The sequence below is a fragment of the Callionymus lyra genome, chromosome 1 (assembly GCF_982586985.1).
Source record: "Callionymus lyra chromosome 1, fCalLyr1.hap1.1, whole genome shotgun sequence".
NCBI classification, from domain to species: Eukaryota; Metazoa; Chordata; class Actinopteri; order Syngnathiformes; family Callionymidae; genus Callionymus; species Callionymus lyra.
The window spans coordinates 22,052,982-22,073,669 of record NC_141818.1 but is presented as its reverse complement, the minus strand read 5'-3'; the positions used below and the strand labels follow the sequence as shown (position 1 = coordinate 22,073,669).

At 36.3% G+C, this 20,688-nt stretch overlaps 2 protein-coding genes across 3 annotated transcripts; both read left to right on the top strand.

Annotated features, from left to right (window-relative positions):
- The first annotated feature begins 439 nt into the window (after positions 1-439).
- erlin2 (ER lipid raft associated 2) lies at positions 440-15,064 on the top strand. Of its 2 annotated transcripts, XM_087797013.1 has the most exons (13): positions 440-518; positions 1,300-1,407; positions 2,913-2,994; positions 3,453-3,499; positions 3,565-3,626; positions 3,949-4,074; positions 4,776-4,849; positions 5,762-5,820; positions 8,506-8,597; positions 8,991-9,080; positions 9,599-9,678; positions 11,699-11,875; positions 14,783-15,064. In XM_087797013.1, exons 2-12 carry the CDS (start codon positions 1,301-1,303, stop codon positions 11,870-11,872), a joined length of 993 nt encoding a protein of 330 aa, XP_087653139.1. In that variant the 5' UTR covers positions 440-518; position 1,300; the 3' UTR covers positions 11,873-11,875; positions 14,783-15,064. The 2 variants fall into 2 exon arrangements, with proteins under 2 accessions (XP_087653139.1, XP_087653132.1); XM_087797006.1 differs by having other exon boundaries at positions 11,699-15,064.
- Positions 15,065-16,540: 1,476 nt separating this feature from the next.
- Positions 16,541-20,118, top strand: ch25hl3 (cholesterol 25-hydroxylase like 3). The gene is made up of 2 exons (XM_087796994.1): positions 16,541-17,067; positions 18,431-20,118. The coding sequence occupies exons 1-2, from the start codon at positions 16,628-16,630 to the stop codon at positions 18,804-18,806; spliced, it is 816 nt and encodes a 271-aa protein (XP_087653120.1). The 5' UTR covers positions 16,541-16,627; the 3' UTR covers positions 18,807-20,118.
- The last annotated feature ends 570 nt before the right edge of the window (positions 20,119-20,688 follow it).

Below are 20,688 nucleotides of genomic sequence, written 5' to 3'. Positions count from 1 at the left end.
TCAAATCATAACTACACCCTCAACGACTGTAAAAATACAACTCGCTCACTTTTTTCAGAAAATGAATGGATGTTTTTTAAGTTTTACATGAGTGTCCTCAATTGGCCTCTTTTAACACATAAAGTGTTAAAAAATACCTTTTGATTTCAATTTCTCAATCTTTGCATGACACCAAATCTGGAATTATTTGGTCACTTACAGAGATTCATAGTTTTCTTTCTTTATTTTACATGGTCTTTCTTGTACTATTGTCAATTTTATATACAACTTATTATTTGTACGTTTTTTAATTGTTGTTATTTAAAAAATGTATTTAAAAAAAAAACGTTAAATCTTGTACATTTTGTACAAAAATAAGTGAAAAGGGCACAAAAACCGATACATAGATACTCCAGCAGAGGGGGCTGGTGCAATAGTCTTACAATCAAACGTCCGTATAGACTGCAGAGAAGAAGAGAAGGAAGCTAGCAGGTGCGGCTTCTGTTTGTTTTCTGGATCTTTTTCAACTGGTTCAACAGGTAAGAACCATTTTACAATAAGAAAGACAAGGTCGATGCTTTGAGGAAAAGGTTATTGTACCGAGAATCTTTTTTTTAATTCTCTTTTTAAGACATTTTTTAACGTAGGTTCAGACTGATTTGCTAAGTTCATTTTAGTCAAGATTTGGCCTTAGCTTGAGCTTTATCACAAATAATTAAGTGACAAATATTTGCTATGTTGACAAGAGTCGAACTCTTGATAAAGTATCCTGTAAGAGGTTTATAATTACAAGCATATATGTTTAGGTATATCTACAGTTCTTCATCGATGAACTAATTTCATTCAAAAATATCAGCTACATTTCTTAAGTAAATTAGTACCACGTTCCTCTCGGGAGTAGTGGACTTTCTCACGTTTGTATACAATTCAGTTTCAATACTACAATGTGGAGACAGACTTTCGCAACTCAGGGCAGTTGTCAAGGTGTTGTAATGATTAAAACCTCTTAGGTTTCAAGTGAGCCGTCAGTTTAACATACAAGAGGTTATTTTATGTTTCATATACAGAGTTTCAGACTTCTTTAAATCCACGTCTGTCTACCTGATCTGACTACACTACTGTGTTTATTGTGGTGACACATAAGCAGAGAGACACTGTCACAATCCTCTTTGAGCGTGAGTAGGTCAGTGTGGTCCAGCTGGTTAAGCCTTAGAGCAGATAAACTCAAGACCACATGTACGACTTTGGCTCCGAGGGAGTCCATTACAATTGCATGTTTTGCTCATTTTAACACGTTTTCTTTTCACGTTTGTTTTCCAGGATGGCGCAGTGGGGTGCCGTGTTCTCCGTCTTTGTTGCAATCTGTGGAGCCGCTCTGCTGACATCTGTGCACAAAATTGAGGAAGGACACACAGGAGTATACTACAGGTGTATATTTAAAAGCTTTTAATTGGAGTTAAACATCAGCAACACACTATAAAACATCTGCTGCACATGTGGCCACTAGAGGCACGTTTATCGTAAAACGGGTAGCATAAATTCTTGTTTGGAAAAGCTAAGTTGTTAACATTCAAAATCACAAGCAGGCTTCGATCTGAACTGCTAATGCAAGTAAAGAAAGAATTTGTTAGACAACAAATAACATTGGAGAAATAGTTGCAGATAAAGAACATTAAAACCATTGAATGTAAAGTGTTCTACTAAAACTTGGCCATGCACTAGTGACTGATCCCATCATGGTCTTTGGGCTTATCTGTTGAATAAATTATATTTTTACAGCCATTTTTTCCAGATTTATTCTATACTATCCTCAAAAGAAGGTCCTTTATGGACTTTTTTCTTTGTATTACACAGGACATGAAAAATACAATGTAATAGAAATAAAAATCCCAATACAAATTACTTATTGAAGACACATAATGAATGGACTTGAAAATAGTCAGTTAAAAAAAAAATATGGCTCTATACTGTATGTCAATTCAGCTGACTAAATTTAAGCCAGAATATCATGTGCTTTCTCAATGCTTGTGTAATAGTGAAAACATTATTATTATCCTTAAAAATATTATATATATATTTCAATTAATTATTATTATCATCAAATTAGGAACGTGTGATGTAAAGCTGTTTTTGACAATTTTTAGGGGACTTGACCTTTTAGTTTTTAGTTTTTTCAGAAGATTTTCAGGTTTCAATGGTTCAAATGAAAAATTCAAAATCGAAAAACAAAACAAAAGTTATGTTAAACAGTATTCTATGTGAACTATACACAAAGTAGTGGCAAACATTACGTGTCAAAAGTGAATTTATCATTGTGATTTGGAAGTATAGACCATATTTATTCATATCAGATTTTATTGTAAAGTCTATTCTTTTATTTTAATTTATTGTATTTTATTAAATTCATCTATTTTGTTCCATTCCTATTATTTTATTTTTTAAATTCTCTAATGCCACCACGACAGATTCCTGTGTTGTGTTTAGAACGCTGGCAATAAAAGTGTTCTGTTTCTTATTCTGACTTTGAAATAAGAGAAAAATAAAAAAACCTGCTTGTCCAATTTAGGAACCTTTCAGCTCTGAACATTTGGGAAATTGCTTATTATCACATGTGTTTCTTTCTTAGTTTGTCTCTTATTTGCTGTCATGGTCTGGGTTCAACATATTTTTTGCCAACAGTGGGTCTTATTAGAGAAAATGTTCTCTCTTTTTATCCCCTTGGAGTTCAGTCAGATCCAGTAACTTGTTTGAATAAACTATTATTTTGTTAATATTTCCCCCAACATGTGAGTTAGCAAATACACGTACAATGGTACTGAAAATTTACATTATACGTTTTTTCAGCGTTGGTAACTCATTTTTCATTTTGCTGCATCCTAATTGTATCATATTCCTCTGGATGGTATAATTTATAAGTTATGTGTAAACTACAGGGGTGGTGCTTTGCTGACCGCCACTAGTGGACCTGGTTTCCATCTCATGCTCCCTTTTATTACTTCGTACAAGTCAGTGCAGGTGAGTCAATATAATGTTTTTGAACATCCTCGCTGTACAATATTGTTGTGTTTAAGTTCAAAGTTCTCGCTGGAAGTTTTTTTTCTGTGTATCTCATTTTTGTCAGTTATTATTAAATTATATTACTTTAAATTTAACCTCATTGTTACTGAGTTTCTACATAACTGTGATTTTGATCTTAACAGACACATGCTTCAAACTGCTGTAGAATGGATGTTATTTCAATGAGGATTCACAATATTAATCATCTTTACTTGAGTACTGTACATACTTAAATCAAATGTTGAACTTGTTTTACGGTTCATAAATTGAATATTTATTATATGTCTTTTGAGAGAGTCCATTCAATTACTGAAAAAATGTATTGTGTACACACTCCTGCAACACCTCAAAACAAGTTGATTTAACTAACAAATTCAACTTAACACGCTGCTATTTCATGCTTTCTGTCTAACTAGACAACAATACAAACGGACGAGGTGAAGAATGTCCCTTGCGGTACCAGGTAGGTTCTTATTATTTGATAAACCTTACCATGGGCAAGGAGTTGATACTGAGTATTTCTTTCAGTGGCGGAGTGATGATTTACTTTGACCGCATTGAAGTGGTGAACTACCTCGTTCCATCAGCAGGTAGGCCTCCTGATTTACCCATTTAGGGCATAAAATATGTTTTGATAAGTATAATTATTTCCAGTAAACTCATAAATGATGAAATGATTTTCTTTTTAGTATTTCAACTTAACTCTTGTTTTTAATAGCCAAATATATAGGATTGCGTTGTGTTTTCCGGCTCCACCTCATGTCGGAAGGATGTAACAGTGGTGTAACAAATTCTCTGATTTACCATTACCATGAATGTTTGTGTAAAATACAAGAGGAAAAACCTGGTAAGCCAATCTAAAGCTAAAAAAAAGATTAAGTGTTACATACTGTTGCTTTAATATATTTGCAGTCTTCGACATCGTGAGGAACTTCACTGCCGACTACGACAAAGCGCTGATCTTCAACAAGGTCCATCACGAGCTCAACCAGTTCTGTAGTGTTCATTCATTGCAGGAAGTTTATATCGGCCTGTTTGGTAAGACCTCCCCCACACTGCTGTTTTCCACCTGTAATGTAATGTTCCCTTCACACGGAGCCCATAATTGGCGAGTACAGAGGCATTGCTGCTGGCTGATTTATTATGGTCTATTTGACTTAATGAGCGCTATTTTACCACATCACCTGTCTGCCAGAACTTCTCTACTACATACTTTTCAGGTAGAGAGTTTGCTTCATCATTGCTATTCTAATGTTCAGTTCAGAGATAGTGACTGCCGCTGCCCCTCAGCAAGAAACTCTCTGGTTCCAATCAAGTTGTTTTATCCAAGTTGGTTCCTCTCTAGAGCCCAACCATAGTGCTTCAGTTTAACTGGTGAACTTGAATCATTAAAGATGTGCAACATCCAAGTTGCTAGTAGCAAAATCAATGATTTCCATGGACAAGATACTTTTCATAAAGCAATTGTCTTGTAACTCAGTAAGCATAAGATTCAGTTAAATTACATTATTTTACTCTAATGATGGTACAGTTTTAGTAAACTTAATTTAGCCAAAGTCACAGGTTTGCACTTATAACAGCTTCCTGGTGTCAGATGGTTTATTTCAAATGTCTTTCTCCACAAATGAGCTTATTAGAGCTGCTAAGTAATTTGTTCATCACATTTACTCTTACTATGTGTACCTTTACTAGTAGAGTCATCAGTGCTGCAGTTCTCATTGCATACTTTCTCTCTACAGACCAAATTGATGAAAACCTGAAGCTGACGCTGCAAGAGGATCTTACCCAAATGGCTCCTGGTCTCATCATACAGGTACAGCATACGTTGGTGAAGTTTTGTATTTAGCAGGAAAAAGTGTTATCGCTTCATGCAGTTGCTTTTAAAAGAGGCAGCAATCAACCACCAGGGGGCAGCAGCGTAGCAAGCAGCTAACGAGATGCGCCATAGTTGTAGTCAATAAATATTAGCTAATGCCTTTTGCTGATGACGATAAACGTATCTGTTTCTTAATTCTGAATGATTCATCTTCAGTCTCAACATGATATCCATAACAATGACTTTACATGAGATAACATTCAGAATAATCTTTGTTTCTCTTCTTCAGATATATTTCAGGGAAATAAGTGGATGTGCTTAGCAGCTATTATAATAGATGGGTGAGAAAATATATCTAAATCACAACTCTGATTGTTTAAGACTACACATGTTCCCAACATGATCTTGGTGTCAAATATCTAATATTTCACAACTTTGAGTTGAAATATTTATCAACTTCAGTAAGCTGACGATGCTCAATAGCCGAGGCTGACAGTAGTATACTTTATTGACACATCTGCTGTCAATAACACCCCCCATCCCATCTATGAAAATGATGTTCAGCATGAAGATGTTTGTTTATCTAAATAACTGCAGTATGAGCTTACTAACTTCTCTAAAGATTCCTGCAGTCACCCTCAAGATTGTTTACAAACAGACTTGAGTACATGCTGAACAGCAGTTTTCTCATTAAAATGGGTTCAGCATGATTTGAATCAGTCGAGACTTGCAGCAGGGAAACAAACCTTTTGACTAAAAGGCGCGACACGCTACACTGGACTTTAATACTTTGCCTCCAATTTCCTGTAAATGACCAGAAACACTTGCAACAATAACAGAGAAGCCAAACTATTAAAAGTCCCCTTCGAGGACAGTTTTTTTATTTGTTCTCCTTTTGTCTGTTCACAGGCAGTACGAGTCACCAAACCAAACATCCCAGAGAGCATTCGCAGAAATTACGAGCTTATGTAAGTCTGCAATTTGGTGCCAATTCCGTATCCTGCTCTTTTAACTCCCCCGCAGAGTGAACTCGGATTCCTACCAACTTCTTTTTGTGTAGTCTCGAAGAGGACAAACATGCAGTCAGGGAGGCTTGATTTGTGTGGGTGGTGTGAGTCATGTTGGAACCAGTTCCACATTTCAGATAAAAAAAAGCGGATTTTCATAGTTTAAGAACTTAATAATTGTACAATTGTAGCACTTGGAGAATATCAAGGGACACAGTTTAAAGCCAATCTGCATCCAGTGTTTACTGGTTGCATAACAGTACCCCAAAACCAAAAGAGTTGGGGTTACATAATATAAATTTACTTGAAAACTTAAAAAGTTATTTGCTATTGCACAGCTCATTCGGACATGATGCTGTTAAATTTGGTTTAAAATAACTTTATTGTTTGTCATTTGACTTAAATGTAAATTACACAGTTCTCCTCAGAAGAACTTATTAAGTACAGATGTGTGACAAAAGGCAGTTTTCAAAATACGCCATAATGATGTTGATGTTTACTTTGGATCTGCTTCTTTAAGTATTCAATTGTTGCTTCTGGTGTATCCACTCGATAGTATGGGTGTTAACCACTTATCAATTGAAAATGTAAATATTGAGAGATTATAAGTTTGTGCTACTAAGAAATTGAACACATTTTCTTGATAAAGCCTAGTTGAGTATATTTCTCAGGAACATTACTGACTGAGCCCTGTAGCACAGAAGCAGGGATCATCATAGCCAGGATATTGTTTTATCTGTATGGAATCCAATATTTTTACCATTGAATTTTAACTTCTCAACTTTATATGCAGGGACATGACAAGGCAGCAAAAGATGAGCTGATTTATTCAGCCAGTAGTCACACACCGATTTATCGGCTCACTCAATGTGATTGGATGAGGAAATTGAGGAAGACAGAGTTAGGTAAGCGATGATATGGTAAAAATAAAAAAGGTCATTCTTATTTTAGGGCCACACTGCTCAGAAGCGTGACATAAATAATTTAGAAGGGGCCAACATCAGACAGCATGGTTTGATTTTCTTTTTTCTTCTCTTAACTTGGCATGATCTTTAATGGCATTTCCATGAATTCTTAGAATGGCTACACCAATTTCAGAAAAGCCCATTTATCTATTTAGTTATTCATTCTTTCATTGCCTTCATTAATCCTTGCCTTTTTCGATTTTTTTTTTTTTTAAATAAAAAGTCATTTACTTTTTTTCATAAGATCATATTGGGATAGTATGTGAGTATTGGCTATTTCTTAAGCTGTCGGTTATTTATTTTAATAAACTGGTGAACACAATGAGCCCAGTATGAATAATAATTCTCTCAAAGCAATTCTGAATGTAGGCCAAAGTTGTCTGCATTTGCCATATAAAAAACATGTTTAGTTAAAGTTGAGAGTGAAGACAGAGTAGGCGTTTTAGGTTTCATTGTCTAAGTCTCTGGACCCTGTGCTATATACACATGGTGTTTATGAGGTCATCTCTCTTCTGTATATTTACTTTGTAGAGTAATGCATAGCAAGATTTTATAAAACAAACATCTTCTGGTCTGCAGTCAGTTGCTTCTCCCTTTGTGTACAGAACTGGAGAGCAGACAAACAAGCACACTGAGGGTGCTGCATCTGTGCTTCAACTAGAATTGTTCACTCTTAACGAGGAGACTTTGAATGCTTTCGGCTGTTGCACTTGAAAGCAAGAATTCTCCTAGTCTTGCAGGTTTAAACGGGAGATATTGTACAGGTAATAATGCGCCACTAACTGCTGACATGTGCTCAAATCAGTGGGTTTTAATTAGGACCACATGCAAAACGGATGATAACAAACAACCACTCTGCTCTACGAAGTTTCAGGATCTTTGCTCTGATGTAACCTGATGTTCCTGTAATTCCATCTGTCAGCTGTTTAATGTTCTGATTTAGTTCTGTAAACACAAATTTGGATCTAAACAGACGACTTGAATTTAGAGAAGCAAGTAAGAATTTTCTTAATTAAGATTCAAGAGAAACATGCTTAGGATAAGAGAAAAGTTTAATTTACCATTATTGATTCAGGACTGAGTCAGGATATGGATATTATACGTACAATCTACTTCATTAATGAGTAAATAAAAGTGAACACCCCAAACATTCTAAGCCTTTGATTGACGCTGTTACTGCAACGGTTTAAAGATCGCATTGATAGATGTATTTGTAACAAAAACTTTATTTTACAATATATTTATAAACAATATAAAAAATGTTAATAGACACACAGAATTCAATTTTTATTTCAAATAATAATTTTTACATTTACATTACATACATTTTTACAAGATCTCTCTTTTGATTTCCCCCTTCTTTAAGACCCTTTTTATTCTTCTTAAAAATAAAATAAAAATCATGATCTTTACTTAAATGTCTCGTACTCATCATCAAATTTGTTCTATAAGCAGCATATGTATTTTCACTTCTAAAAAAACGATGTGCTTTTTGTTTTGGCATTTGACGTTAGTTGTATACAGTAGACGGAAAAAGATGGACCTTTCTACAAAGGGAGATCCTTAAAGGAGGAAGCTTCTCGACAAAATAAACCTAAATTTAACTTTCTAGTGTGAATACCATTTCATTGTTTTGAAAATTCAATCTCTCTATTTGCATTTCTTGTTTGTGTTCATGCAGGGAGAGTGAGAAAACAAAGCTCCTGATATCCCAACAGACGCAGAAGGTTGTGGAAAAAGAGGCGGAGACGGAGAGAATCAAAGCTGTGATCGGTGAGAAAGGAGTGTGCCTTTTCAGGATGAATCCCATATGATTTGAGTGAAAAACAATGTATTTAAATCAAACAACTAGAACTTCAAGCCATGAGACCTTTAACGTAGGACATGGAGTTTTCAGAAATATATCATCTCTCCATAGTCTGGGTAGATAAACTGTAAATCTGAGCTTTAGTACTTTGTCTCCTGTCCCAGCAAACCGACTTCTAACAGAAGAAAAGTTATGGATAGATGGACGAGTGAGTGGGTGGTTTGATGGATAGATCATTGAAATTGAAGGCATGGAGGTGAAAGTGTGATCAATGTTTTTTTCAATTATTTTGAAATCCGGGTTTATGAGACTGATTTAACAATCAAAGATTGTTTGTCTGGGTTCTATTGTTTTTTCAGAGGCTGAAAAAGTTGCGCAAGTGTCTGAGATCAAGTTTGGACAGAAAGTAATGGAGAAGGAGACTGAAAAAAAGATTTCTGAGATTGAAGGTTCGTATATTAGAAAGATGTGTATCACTGGAGTCCTTTTGTCGCCAGCAGCCGAGATTAGACATGCCTTAGCAGGTCTAATCAAGCTCTTGACAAGCTTTATATCTGCAAGCATTACTCAGTCAGTAATGGAGCGAGGTCAAATGGAAATACAATGAGGTGTTGTTGAGGAAGAAAATAACATTTCTTTACTTAAAAAAAAAAGCTAGTGAAAACCATAGAAATGGAATGAAAAAGATCCAGATGTGTTTATGTTTAAGTAGATATCTTTATTTTGCCTCAACTCCATGTCTTATTTTTTAAAATTTGATTTGCCTTGTGTTTAACTGGCATTTATTTTCTACATTTCAATTTTAATCTTGTCTTTTACTGTTTGGTTCTTATAGTTAATTGTATGTTCTCTTGTGAAACATTGACTTGTTAAGTAACATTTTCAATTCAAGATTATTTCATATACCTGAATACCATCTGTGTGGACATGCAGAACATTCATTCTCTTTTTTGGGTCTGCAACATAGATAAAGCCTTCTTGGCCCGACAGAGAGCCAGAGCAGATGCTGAGTACTACACTGCGCAGAGAACTGCAGAAGCCAACAAGGTAAAACTCTCACACACGCGCACTTTACATCTGTCAAAATCCGCAATAATATTGAGATGCACATATTTATAACTGCGTCCTTTATTTAACTGTCTCATGAGGATTCTTTAATTTCATCAGAGGTTTATTTTAGTTGTAGAAGCCAAATAAACACAGAGGTTTGCAACATGTTGGCTATTATTAATGTTTCAACGTCTGACTAAGGGTAAGAGTAACATTACAGGCAGCTAAGTAAAGTAAATATGTTTAAAACGGCAGACAATTTGTTATTGGATTACATTAATCAAAGTACGTCTTAAATCAAATTTGAAATGCAGCATATCAGATCATTTTGAATTACAGTACATTCTTCTATTGAATTTCTGTGTGTTTAAGATCCTTCTGTGTGCCTGTTGAACATTTTTGTGTGACCCCTTGTCCTACACATGTAATATATGAGTCTCACACTTGCTAAAAAGAAAATGTAGAAATGATGGAAATCAACCTTATCTAATATGTATTAAAAATATGGTATAATGTCATCAAATCACCCTTACTTACTTACTATAATACATATGGTTTGAATTTGATGAAAAATGCATATGGTGGGGCCTTCTGCCCTCCTTTTTCCCCCTTTCCTTTGACCTGATCAAAACCTTCACTGAGAGGTTACTAGTCTTATCTCCAAGCAATTTGTGGTTTGGGAGCTGATGTTTACTGGTCAAAATCAACTGCTGATTATGTATGATGTATGTTTATTTACAACGTCGACATATGTTGACACACTTGACTTCAATCTGTAGATCAAATCTTTAGCAGCATAGTGCTGTGCCAGAAACAGCACATTTGTTACAGGATGATTTATTGATCCAATCTTAAGCGTTGAAATGTGCTTTTTTTGGCACAGTGGAGACATGACAATCTCTGGCCTCAGTTGAGTCCTAAATGTTTGCTGGTTCAACAAGTCGTTCTTTATGGCCTATAAGTTACGATTGTTCGGTTTGAGCCATGAAAGTAGCTTTAAACAGCATTCATGAGAGTATAAACCGCTTATGATGATCTAATGTTGTCTTCCCTGCTCAATGTGTCTTATATGGGGTCGGTTGATTGGTTGGTAGACTGTCCTGTCATGTTTCATGCAACAACATCACCTTAAAAGGGGTCACAAGGATTTGTGGCTTGAAATCAAAATTAGGAAAAAAAGATGTGCGGTCTCGTCATGATAAGTAAAAAATAAAAAAGGTTAACATGAAATGAGTTTCAATAATAACCCACTTTGTGTGTGAATATTTTTTATTTGTATTTTTTAGTCAAATCATATAATTTATATATATTTATATTCAGCAACGACTCAAACCTCACCTCTGATTGTCCATTGCAAAATGATTTGATTTATGAAATTGCTGTATCCCTGCATGTTGTTAATATAATGTTTGCAGAGTTACACTAATGCCTTTAACCATGTTAAGTTTTTTGACATCAAATTTTTTGTCAGTGAATTGTGTAGTTTTGGCTGATTGGACATAAAAACTGGGTGAAAAGGCACAGGTGGAGGATGATAGTAATGTGATGTGTCTTAGTATGTTACATTTCAATCTTCTCCTTTTGTTCTCCATTAGCACCTGTTCATTAGTGTTTTTATCAGTTTTCTTTTGCTGCTGTAATTGCAAAACTATTTTTTATAGGTGTCTTCTGTGTATGCGTGAATAATTCTGTAGAGATATGAAATATCCAGCAGTCCACTGAATGAGCTGATCTTTTATGGTTTCCGTATATATTTGAAAATCTCACTCTAAAGTTGTGCCTCACCAAACATGAACCTCAGCGCACATTGCTGGGTCTGTACTGCATTTGGTACCTGGAAGTATAAAACCTTACTTGTTGTTGATAACTAGACGTAAACTCACTACACCTAATGACAATTTGTGCTTCATTAATTGTGTGAAGACAACCGTTAGGGAATGAAACAAAGGTCTATCCACTCAGATAAAATTACAAGAAACATTTTATATAACTTTTTATATTTTGTGTATTCTTGCAGATGAAACTTACCCCAGAGTACCTGCAGCTGATCAGGTACAAAGCCGTTGCGACAAACAGCAAAATCTACTTTGGGAACGACATCCCCAAGATGTTCGTAGACTCTGCCAGCAGCTCAGCAAAGACCCCCGCAGCAATGGACGTTGTGGCCGACCAGCTTCTGGATCTGGATTAGCTAGTAAGTGAGAAAGATGGTATGAACAGGACCAACCAAAGGGAGGAGAAGCACCGGAGAGCAGTGGCACTCAGGCTGGCTGGAAGTTTCGCTTGTGACTAGAGCCTGTCACTGCTGGATCAATTGATATCTCTTTCATTTTCATGGATCATCTGATCATCTTGGACCACACCAGAGTGCGTAGTGATGAATTGATTAAGATTTTTAAAATTAGCTTACAAGACACATCAACAAACGGGTATATTCATGTTAAATGATGAGCTCAAATATAAAGAAAAAAATAAGTATGACAAGGGAAAGAATCTGTTTTGGGCAACATGCTTGTCTGGTATTATTTGTGAGCAGAAACCCCATAAATACATGGGGTGGAGGATCTCAGGGAGACTATTTCTAATGGGCACATGTTGGGCTGGTGTTGACTTGTATCCTTTTGCACACATTTAAACACACAGTTCAAGGCTTTTATTTGGGCACTTGAAACGCACTGAGAGGAGGTCATTAATGAGTCATGACATGAGTCCTATACGAAACCGTTGCCAACACAGCATAGCTTAAAAGTCAAGCCAAGTCTGATTCTTATCTGCTTGTAAATGTGTGAAGGTGCAATAAAAACTGCTCAATGTTTTGTTGTCAAAACAAAGGCAGGTCAGCTCTACTGCCGTGGTTTGTCAAATTCACAACTATTATCAATATATTGACTTGTGAAGTGAAGCATGGAAGTGCTGCAGTTTACACTGGCTCTTAACCTTCTCATCAATATTAGCTTACCTTATTGTGTACATCTACATTCTGGCCCAGTATTAATTTGTATCAAAAATCACTTATACCACACGTTCAATAATGTACACCGAAAGTTGGAGATCTTACAACTGCTCAGATTTTAAATCAAATTTGTATTTCTGATCAATTATGAATGAATAAATGCATACATGAGAAAACATGGACATTAAAATGAAAATCCAAGTTAAAAAACTTCATTTATGCTGAAACGAATGATGATACTTTATTTAAACACAAGTTTATCTTTAATTGAATTATAGCTTGTGCTCTAATTCTTTGCTAAATCATGCTGAACAATTCAGTTAATTCTTATCAGCGCCATGTTTGCTCCAACAGCTATTTGGCTTCATTATCAACAATGTAGTAAACAAAGATGTTTGACTCACATCAATAATCAATGAATTGATAGTGTAGGTATCTACCAGAATATTCAAGTGTCATTATTTGTTTCAGTGGTTGCTATGAAATATCACGCCCCGTGGGGCGTGGTGGACTTTCATACTGGGTTGGTTTGGGCTAAAAAACTATATTTGATTTTTATTTCAACTAATTGTGTTTTGCTTTGTAATATTCAAGTCAAAATGATTTTCTGTTGTTTGAAATTGTATTGAATTGAATTACTGAAATTTTCATTTCTGTTTGACAACAATAATTTAGCATATATATTATTAGCATTAAGCAATATCGTGATCATTTTCTCAAGTAAATTAAAAAAATTAATGCAAGTTATCTAATTAATTCATAAAATATTTTCCATGTGTGCCCTCTTCTCATGTTTGGCCAATATCTCTCCCATTTCCTTTACAAAAGTTGACATTTTCATTTAATAATTTATGTTTCTTCTATGTGCTGGATTTTCCCTAGTTGCTTGAATTTTAAACTCGATTGAATATATTCTTCAGATTTTTCTTTATTGAAGTGCTGCTGATGCAGTAAAGCTTCTTTATTTTGCTGTAATGTTCTCAATATAGTCACAAGTGCAATATCACAGTGAAAACGCAGAACAAATGTTCTCACCTCCAGGTGGCGCTATGGATGGAAGCACAAGGGCGGCAGAAGACATAATGTTCAGATGATACAATAGAAACATGACTAGAACTATTCAAATTGTTTTTTGTTTTTTTATCCTGCTGGTTTACTGCTGTGTTACAATCACTGTTGGCAAAAAGGCTATTTTTAATGTCATTTATTTTCGGTGTAGATTATCTCTTTTTACAATCTAAACACATGCAATCTGTTGAAGGAAAAATAATTGGCATCTAGTGGTTTTATCATAAAACCTATGAGGTTACGTAATCAGCTGTCTCCTGAAACCTCATCAAACCATCACTGGTACTATGTTGGTAGTTCTTGAATTTTGTCAATATATTCATAAGAGAATGTAATTAGAGTTTATCCTATTCATTAGAAATGGGATAAAAAACACTGAATGAATCTAAAGAAATCATTATTATCCAAAATAATAAGATAAGATTTAATAACTTGTATTAATATGCCATCAATCTCCTTTAAATATTTAATGTTTGCTTCGTCAACTGCACCAAAACCCTACCAGTCGGCATTGTTCTTTAAATGTTTGAGTAACTTGAAGTTTTCAATTCAACTAAATATATTTATGAAAAGGCTGCCTGACCCCAGGCACTTCATGGATTAGAGCTGCAACAAATCAACATTTACTATGACTCCTCAACACTCCATTCACCATTTTTTCATCCCATAAACCACATGAACATTCCCAGAAGCACAATGTGAAGATATAAAACGGAGCTTGTCCCAATACCAGGTGGATAGAAGCTCCATGTTGTGTCTCTTGGTTAGCAAGCTAGAGACGGGGGATTGTTGAGTCCTCAGCTTTTCAACAAAATGGACCAGTAATGCAGCTTCTAATGGTTCTTCTTCACCAGTTCATCGTAGCCTTTTTCTTTCTTATCTTATATAAGACCCCTATATTAAGTGGAGTGTGAAACTATTTCATCACAGTTTGGCCCATTAGATGGATAGAGGCAGGAATGAGTTGATGAATAAATAAAGTTTATTGATCCATCTATGAGGGTTTGGTGAGCATGTATCTAGTCTGTGTAAACGGGTTCAAATAGATACCTTAAAGAAATGTATTTACATTTTTTGCAGACTATTGTAACTGACTGATGGCAACGTTCTGGACAGGCAGCCGACAGGTTCTTCTTGAAAAGCGTTTGAGGGATTCAACGGAGTGATGTTTTCTGTCTCCATGTGCAGTCTTGTTTAGAATGTTTGAAATACAGGCTGTTGCTGTCTCTTCAATAATGAATGTTTTTGCACTGTCCTTGAAGGAGTCATTGTCTTCAAGGTGTATCTACGTCCTTGTGTGCTGTGTTCACTGACCGGATGATGAAAGTGTGTTTAAATAAAGCTCCTTTCTCTTTTTTTCAACTCTGTTGCGTAAGGTTCATTAAAAGTACATTGTCGGCCTCGCCGAGCTGGTGCAGGTCTAATGCGTCACCTTCTTGTCCGGGCCTGCTGTATTTTCATCATGGGATTATCTCGGTATGAAAGTATTTAATTTTTTAAGGAGGCGAGGTGAGATGCTTTTATCTTGTCACGCATTTCTTCCTCCTCACTCTCTCTGCAAAATATCGCTTTCAAACCGTCTAAAAAGGTTTGGCTGGTTTTGCTCTTAAAACTATTTTCATTCACATGATTGACGTCAATTGTTTTGATGAAAACATTTAAAATGTTTTATTGGGTTCAGGATCAAATCCACCATGCATGGTGACCTACAGGTGAGAGGGGTGACCTTGAGCCTGATCAACCTGTCGAGGTGAGAACCTCTTGAGGAGCTTTAGACTCACTGACTTGAGAACAGAAGAAGAAAAGTTGATGTCTTAATATTTCAACAGCAGATGTCTCGCTACAAGCCACTTCAGGTGAAAAGAGAAATGCTTGCTCTTTTAACAGAGAGGGATGAAGCAGAGACCAAATCTTGACCAAACAAGGTCTATATTAAGATGTGTTTGTCAAGGGGATATTGGTTCAAATCCCTGACAGTTACCCCAGTTTTTCCCATGTGCCAACACTACTCTAGAGTCATGTAGGTCGGTGGTGGGCTAGTATACTGCCTGAGGGGCCACATTTTATACTGTGGCTGTTTTGAGCGGCTGTGCATATCAATATATATACAGTGTATATATATATATATTTATATATATTATAAGGATATTTAGCTCGATTTTATACTTTTTGCACAGCCGCTCAAAACAGCCACAGTATACAATGTGGCCACTCAGGAAGTATATATACTTCAGGTACAGCACAGGTGTATGTGTATATATATGTATATATATATGTGTGTGTATATATATATATATATATATATATATATATATATACATATGTGTGTGTGTGTGTGTATATATATATGTGTGTATGTATATGTATATGTGTGTATGTATATATATATATATGTATATCTGTGTATGTATATATATCTGTATATATGTATATCTGTATATATATATATATATATGTATTTCTGTATATATATATATATATATATATATATATATATATATATATATATATGTATATCTGTATATATATATGTATATATAAAATGTTTTATAGTATTTTTATATCGTTCTTTTTTATATTTTTGAATATTTAATACATTCTCACAAAGTCTTGTAATGAAAACCCTTTAGTGAAATTCAGTGACTAGTAAGTAATAATAGAAATAAATACAAGATAAATAGTTTCTCCATCATTATGGCCACATAGATACAGTCAAAGGGTGTAGGATTGGGATGGGCAATCCAGGTGATGTCTGCGCGTGACGTGTGAGTGGGTGTGTCTCGAGTGAAATGTCTTAAAGACAGCCCAGAGTCTGAGAGGATTTCACAGACTGTCGGCTCCTTCGCATGGTTGAAGTCTGGCAGAACTTTTCATCTGAATCCGGAGGACAAGAAAGTAAAAGTGTTTTTCGCGAGCTGAGAGGGGATGAGTCAACCTTTCACGCCGTCTCTGGGTCAAGATGAGCCCGTCCTCCAGGGTCTGTGGCGGGTCTTGAGACTCGGACATGAGGAGGTCCTGACGTCTTCCTACCTGCCGGCCACCTGCGCCTTCCTCCTCCACCTGTCCTTCTGCCTGCCCTTCCTCCTCCTGGACACGCTGGCCGGCGTCAGCCCGCGGGTCAGGTCCTGGCGCAGCGCCGCGAGTTCGGGTCCCCCGCCGTCCCTGCGCCAGTGGGTCGCGTGTTTCTGGAGGGTCCTGTTCAAGTACGCCACGACCGTGTTCCCCGCCACCGCGCTCCTCCAGAGCCTGAGGAGGATCTCTCTGCCGGAACTGGCGCCGTCCTGCAGCCGGCTGTGCCTGGAGGTCCTGGCGTGTCTGCTGGTCTTTGACTTTCTCTTCTTCGCCTGGCACTACTGCCTCCACAGGTACGTCTTCTTACTGACAACTTATATACTTCTATAGTGAGTCTCTGTAAAGTTTAAAGGAACAGTTTGTGGATTTTATATGTTTATTCAAAGTCAAAGTCAAAAGCGAAACCTAACTGTTGTGTTCGGTCAGTTTCATCAGCTCTGAAAAATGTCTCGACACCATGTGTTCAAGTCCTGGTTATTACATACTGAACCCTTCAATGTCACTTTAAATATAGTTATTCACATGTTTAAAACGTTTTTCGATAAATACATGAAATTTGCTCTTGACGTGACAACAAAGTTGATACTTTGTCACGAAAATATCTAAACTGATGTAGCAGTGATGTCGTCACCTGATCGTTTATGCATTTTTTTTTTAATATTGAATTCAAAAGGCTTCGTATTGTTTTTTATATTGCATTTTTAAAACACTTAAAACACCATAAAATATTGAATAATTGAAATTAAAATATAACAAATATTGAATCATAGAAAAAATAAAATATAACAAATATTAAAATTAAAATATAACAAATATTGAATCATAGAAAGATTAAAATATAACAAATATTGAACAATTGAAATTAAAATGTAACAAATATTGAATAATCGAAATTAAAATATAACAAATATTAAATAATTGAAATTAAAATATAACAAATATTGAATAATTAAAATTAAAATATAACAAATATTAAATAATTGAAATTAAAATATCAAAAATATTGAATAATTGAAATTAAAATATAATAAATATTTAACAATAGAAATTAAAATATAACAAATATTGAATAATTAAAATTAAAATAGAACAAATGTTGAATAATTGAAATTAAAATATAAGAAATATTAAATAATAATTAAGTCTTGAGTTACCAGAAAAATGTGTGATATTTTTTTGTGCTGGATGATGCAGCAAAAATACATGTTGGCTGGTCAAGCTAAGAAGCTACATCGTCAACTGAAGTTGGGGTTTAAAGGGTTCTTGTCAATCTTAAGCCATCTTCTAAAGTCTAAGCACAAAAATCAGACTTAATTAATTGAGGTTTTATTTAACGACGATTGTGGTCACTGTCTTTGACTTTATGATAACTCCTGAACACATTCTTGACATAGCATGTCACTTCTGTTCATATCTGTTAATGCCCTCCTGCTGATGAGAACTACTCCTGTAGTGGTGCTATTCTTGTAACTAACACACCTCCTCACTCGCCCTTCCTGAGAGTTCTACATTTGTACATGAATTATCTATATTTCATAATCATTATTTAAAGTAAAAAAGGAATGACCAATGCAAAGTAAGCATGTGACACAATGTGTCATAGGAGGTATTTTTGCTATTTTGCAACTATTGATGTGTTTTTTTTGTCGTTGACAGGTTTCGGTGGCTCTACCGAAACGTCCACCAGCAACACCACCTGCACAAGACAAACTTTGCATTGGCGGCCCAGGACGCCAGCTGTGCCGAGCTGCTGTCTCTTCTGCTGCTCGCCCTGAGCAGCGCCTGGGTGGTGCGCTGTCACCCTCTGAGCGAGGTGGTCTTCCATGTCCTCAACAGCTGGCTGGCGGTCGAGGACCACTGCGGCTACGACTTTCCCTGGGGCCTCCACAGACTGCTGCCCTGTCTAGGGGGCGCCCCGTACCATCAGACCCACCATGTTATTCACAAGGCCAACTACGCCCCTTACTTTACTCTTTGGGACCAACTTTTTGGAACGTATATCAGAGCAGTAGGTCGTCCTCGCTCAAAATAGCTCTTGCTATTTGGAACATTACATGTACTTTGGTTGTAGCTACTATATGTCAGGACTTTCATCGTGTTAAGGAACACAGGGTTCATGATGTTTTGAATGATGTAGTTTATTGAAAAAAGCTTGAGTTCTGATGACACATCGTGTGATTGTCACATCAGCAACAGACTCGGTCAGTATTCGTGCCCAACAGTGGAAGTAGTATTTCTCAAGAGCACCCCTACACCCTCCAAGCGCCTCAGGCACCCAGTGACATTTTGGAAAAAAGATCCAGAAAGCTTCAAACATAGCATGACTCACACGGAGACAAAAAGACTTTGACTATAAGGTTAGGAAGTATGTTACAACAGCATCTAGAATTTGATAGTATTATGATAGTTTAGTGGAGCTTCGTATTCACATGTTGTTCACAGTTTTCAGTAGTCTACCTCCAAAAGGATTATTTTGGATTCATCAGAGGAAATTTCATCATGTTTAAGATATTCTTTTCTCTCTTTTTTCAGAAGTTTTAAGTAGACAGACACCAGTGTAAAAACTGCCACTACTCCCTCCTGTAGACAGGAGGCGCTGTAGCTATATGTAGTTCTTGTTGTGCAGCACGTTTGCACCTGAAGCTGAGCACTTACTGACTGAAATATTATTCATGAAAGAAATGTGCTGTAAACACTTTCCATTCTTTTTGTGTGTCAATGTGAGAAATGTGTGGTTTAACCTCATATCGTGGTCTGCTCCTCAACCTTTCTGTGACAGGTGTTAGAAGAAATGTTTGTCAGGCCTTTCTTTTGAAGCGTGAATAATTGAATACACAAAGGGATGCAAAAGCTAGAAAGTCAAATAATTGACTTGGTGGTGGTTACATGGGTAAATATGAATGATTTCAAGTCTGTATCCTGGTTTAACCGCACCTTCAAGAACCACCGACATCTTCAGGATTCATCTCAAAATGTGTTCAAGCAACTGGAGTGCTTTAGAAACTTATCGAGCGAGATGTTTTACACAAGACATTTAAGTGTCCGGGCATGAGCAGCACATCTGCACATACATTTATGTTGGATAAAAGACAATTGAGCATCATTTGCTGCTATAAATGTGAACTCTTCCCATTTGTTGTTTAACTTGTATAGATGTATTCTTCAGTAGAGCCATTATCGCACTGTGTTTTAGATTTGTCTATTTAACTCAGTAGACTGCCTCTTTTTAATGTGAGATTATAACTATTTATTAGTGAATGTGTTGAATTTATGTTTGTCACTCTCTGTGCACTCAAGTTGCATTTCGTTTGACAATAAAGCCAAAAAACACTGAAAAGAAACAATGTTGTTTGACTCCCACTCCATTCTGCTTGACTACATGGAGCCCCCCGGGGGCCTCTTGTGTAAGTCAGCCCACCATCAGAATCAGAACCACGTGTGGAGATAAATCCACCCTGCCATGATTTTCTTCATCCACTTTAACAGTGTCATTGACTGCAAATTTCAGGAATAGATGTTTGTTTTTGCTGTAACTCGCATGGCCTGAAGCCACAGAAGTCTCAAGAGACCTCACTGGTGATTTATGAAGCTGCTCAGAGTCACGGAGGGCTCTGGTGCGACTCCTTAAATAATTTCACTCTCGAGGAGAACACTTTTTTATGGATCTGTAACAACTTGCTGAGGCGCACCTCCACCAACATGTGACTTCCATTAGAGTTTGTTTTTTTGGATCATGCCTCTGCTGCGGTTTAGAGTCTGTTCTGTGGGAAAATGAGGAACAACTGAGGGTGGTGATGTCACCGTGCGATCGAGTGATAACCATGTAGCCCAAAACGGAAGCAATCTGCAATTACCGACGTCAGAGTTTGGACCCACATATGCAACCCCGGGTGATTAACACTGAATAGCGTGTT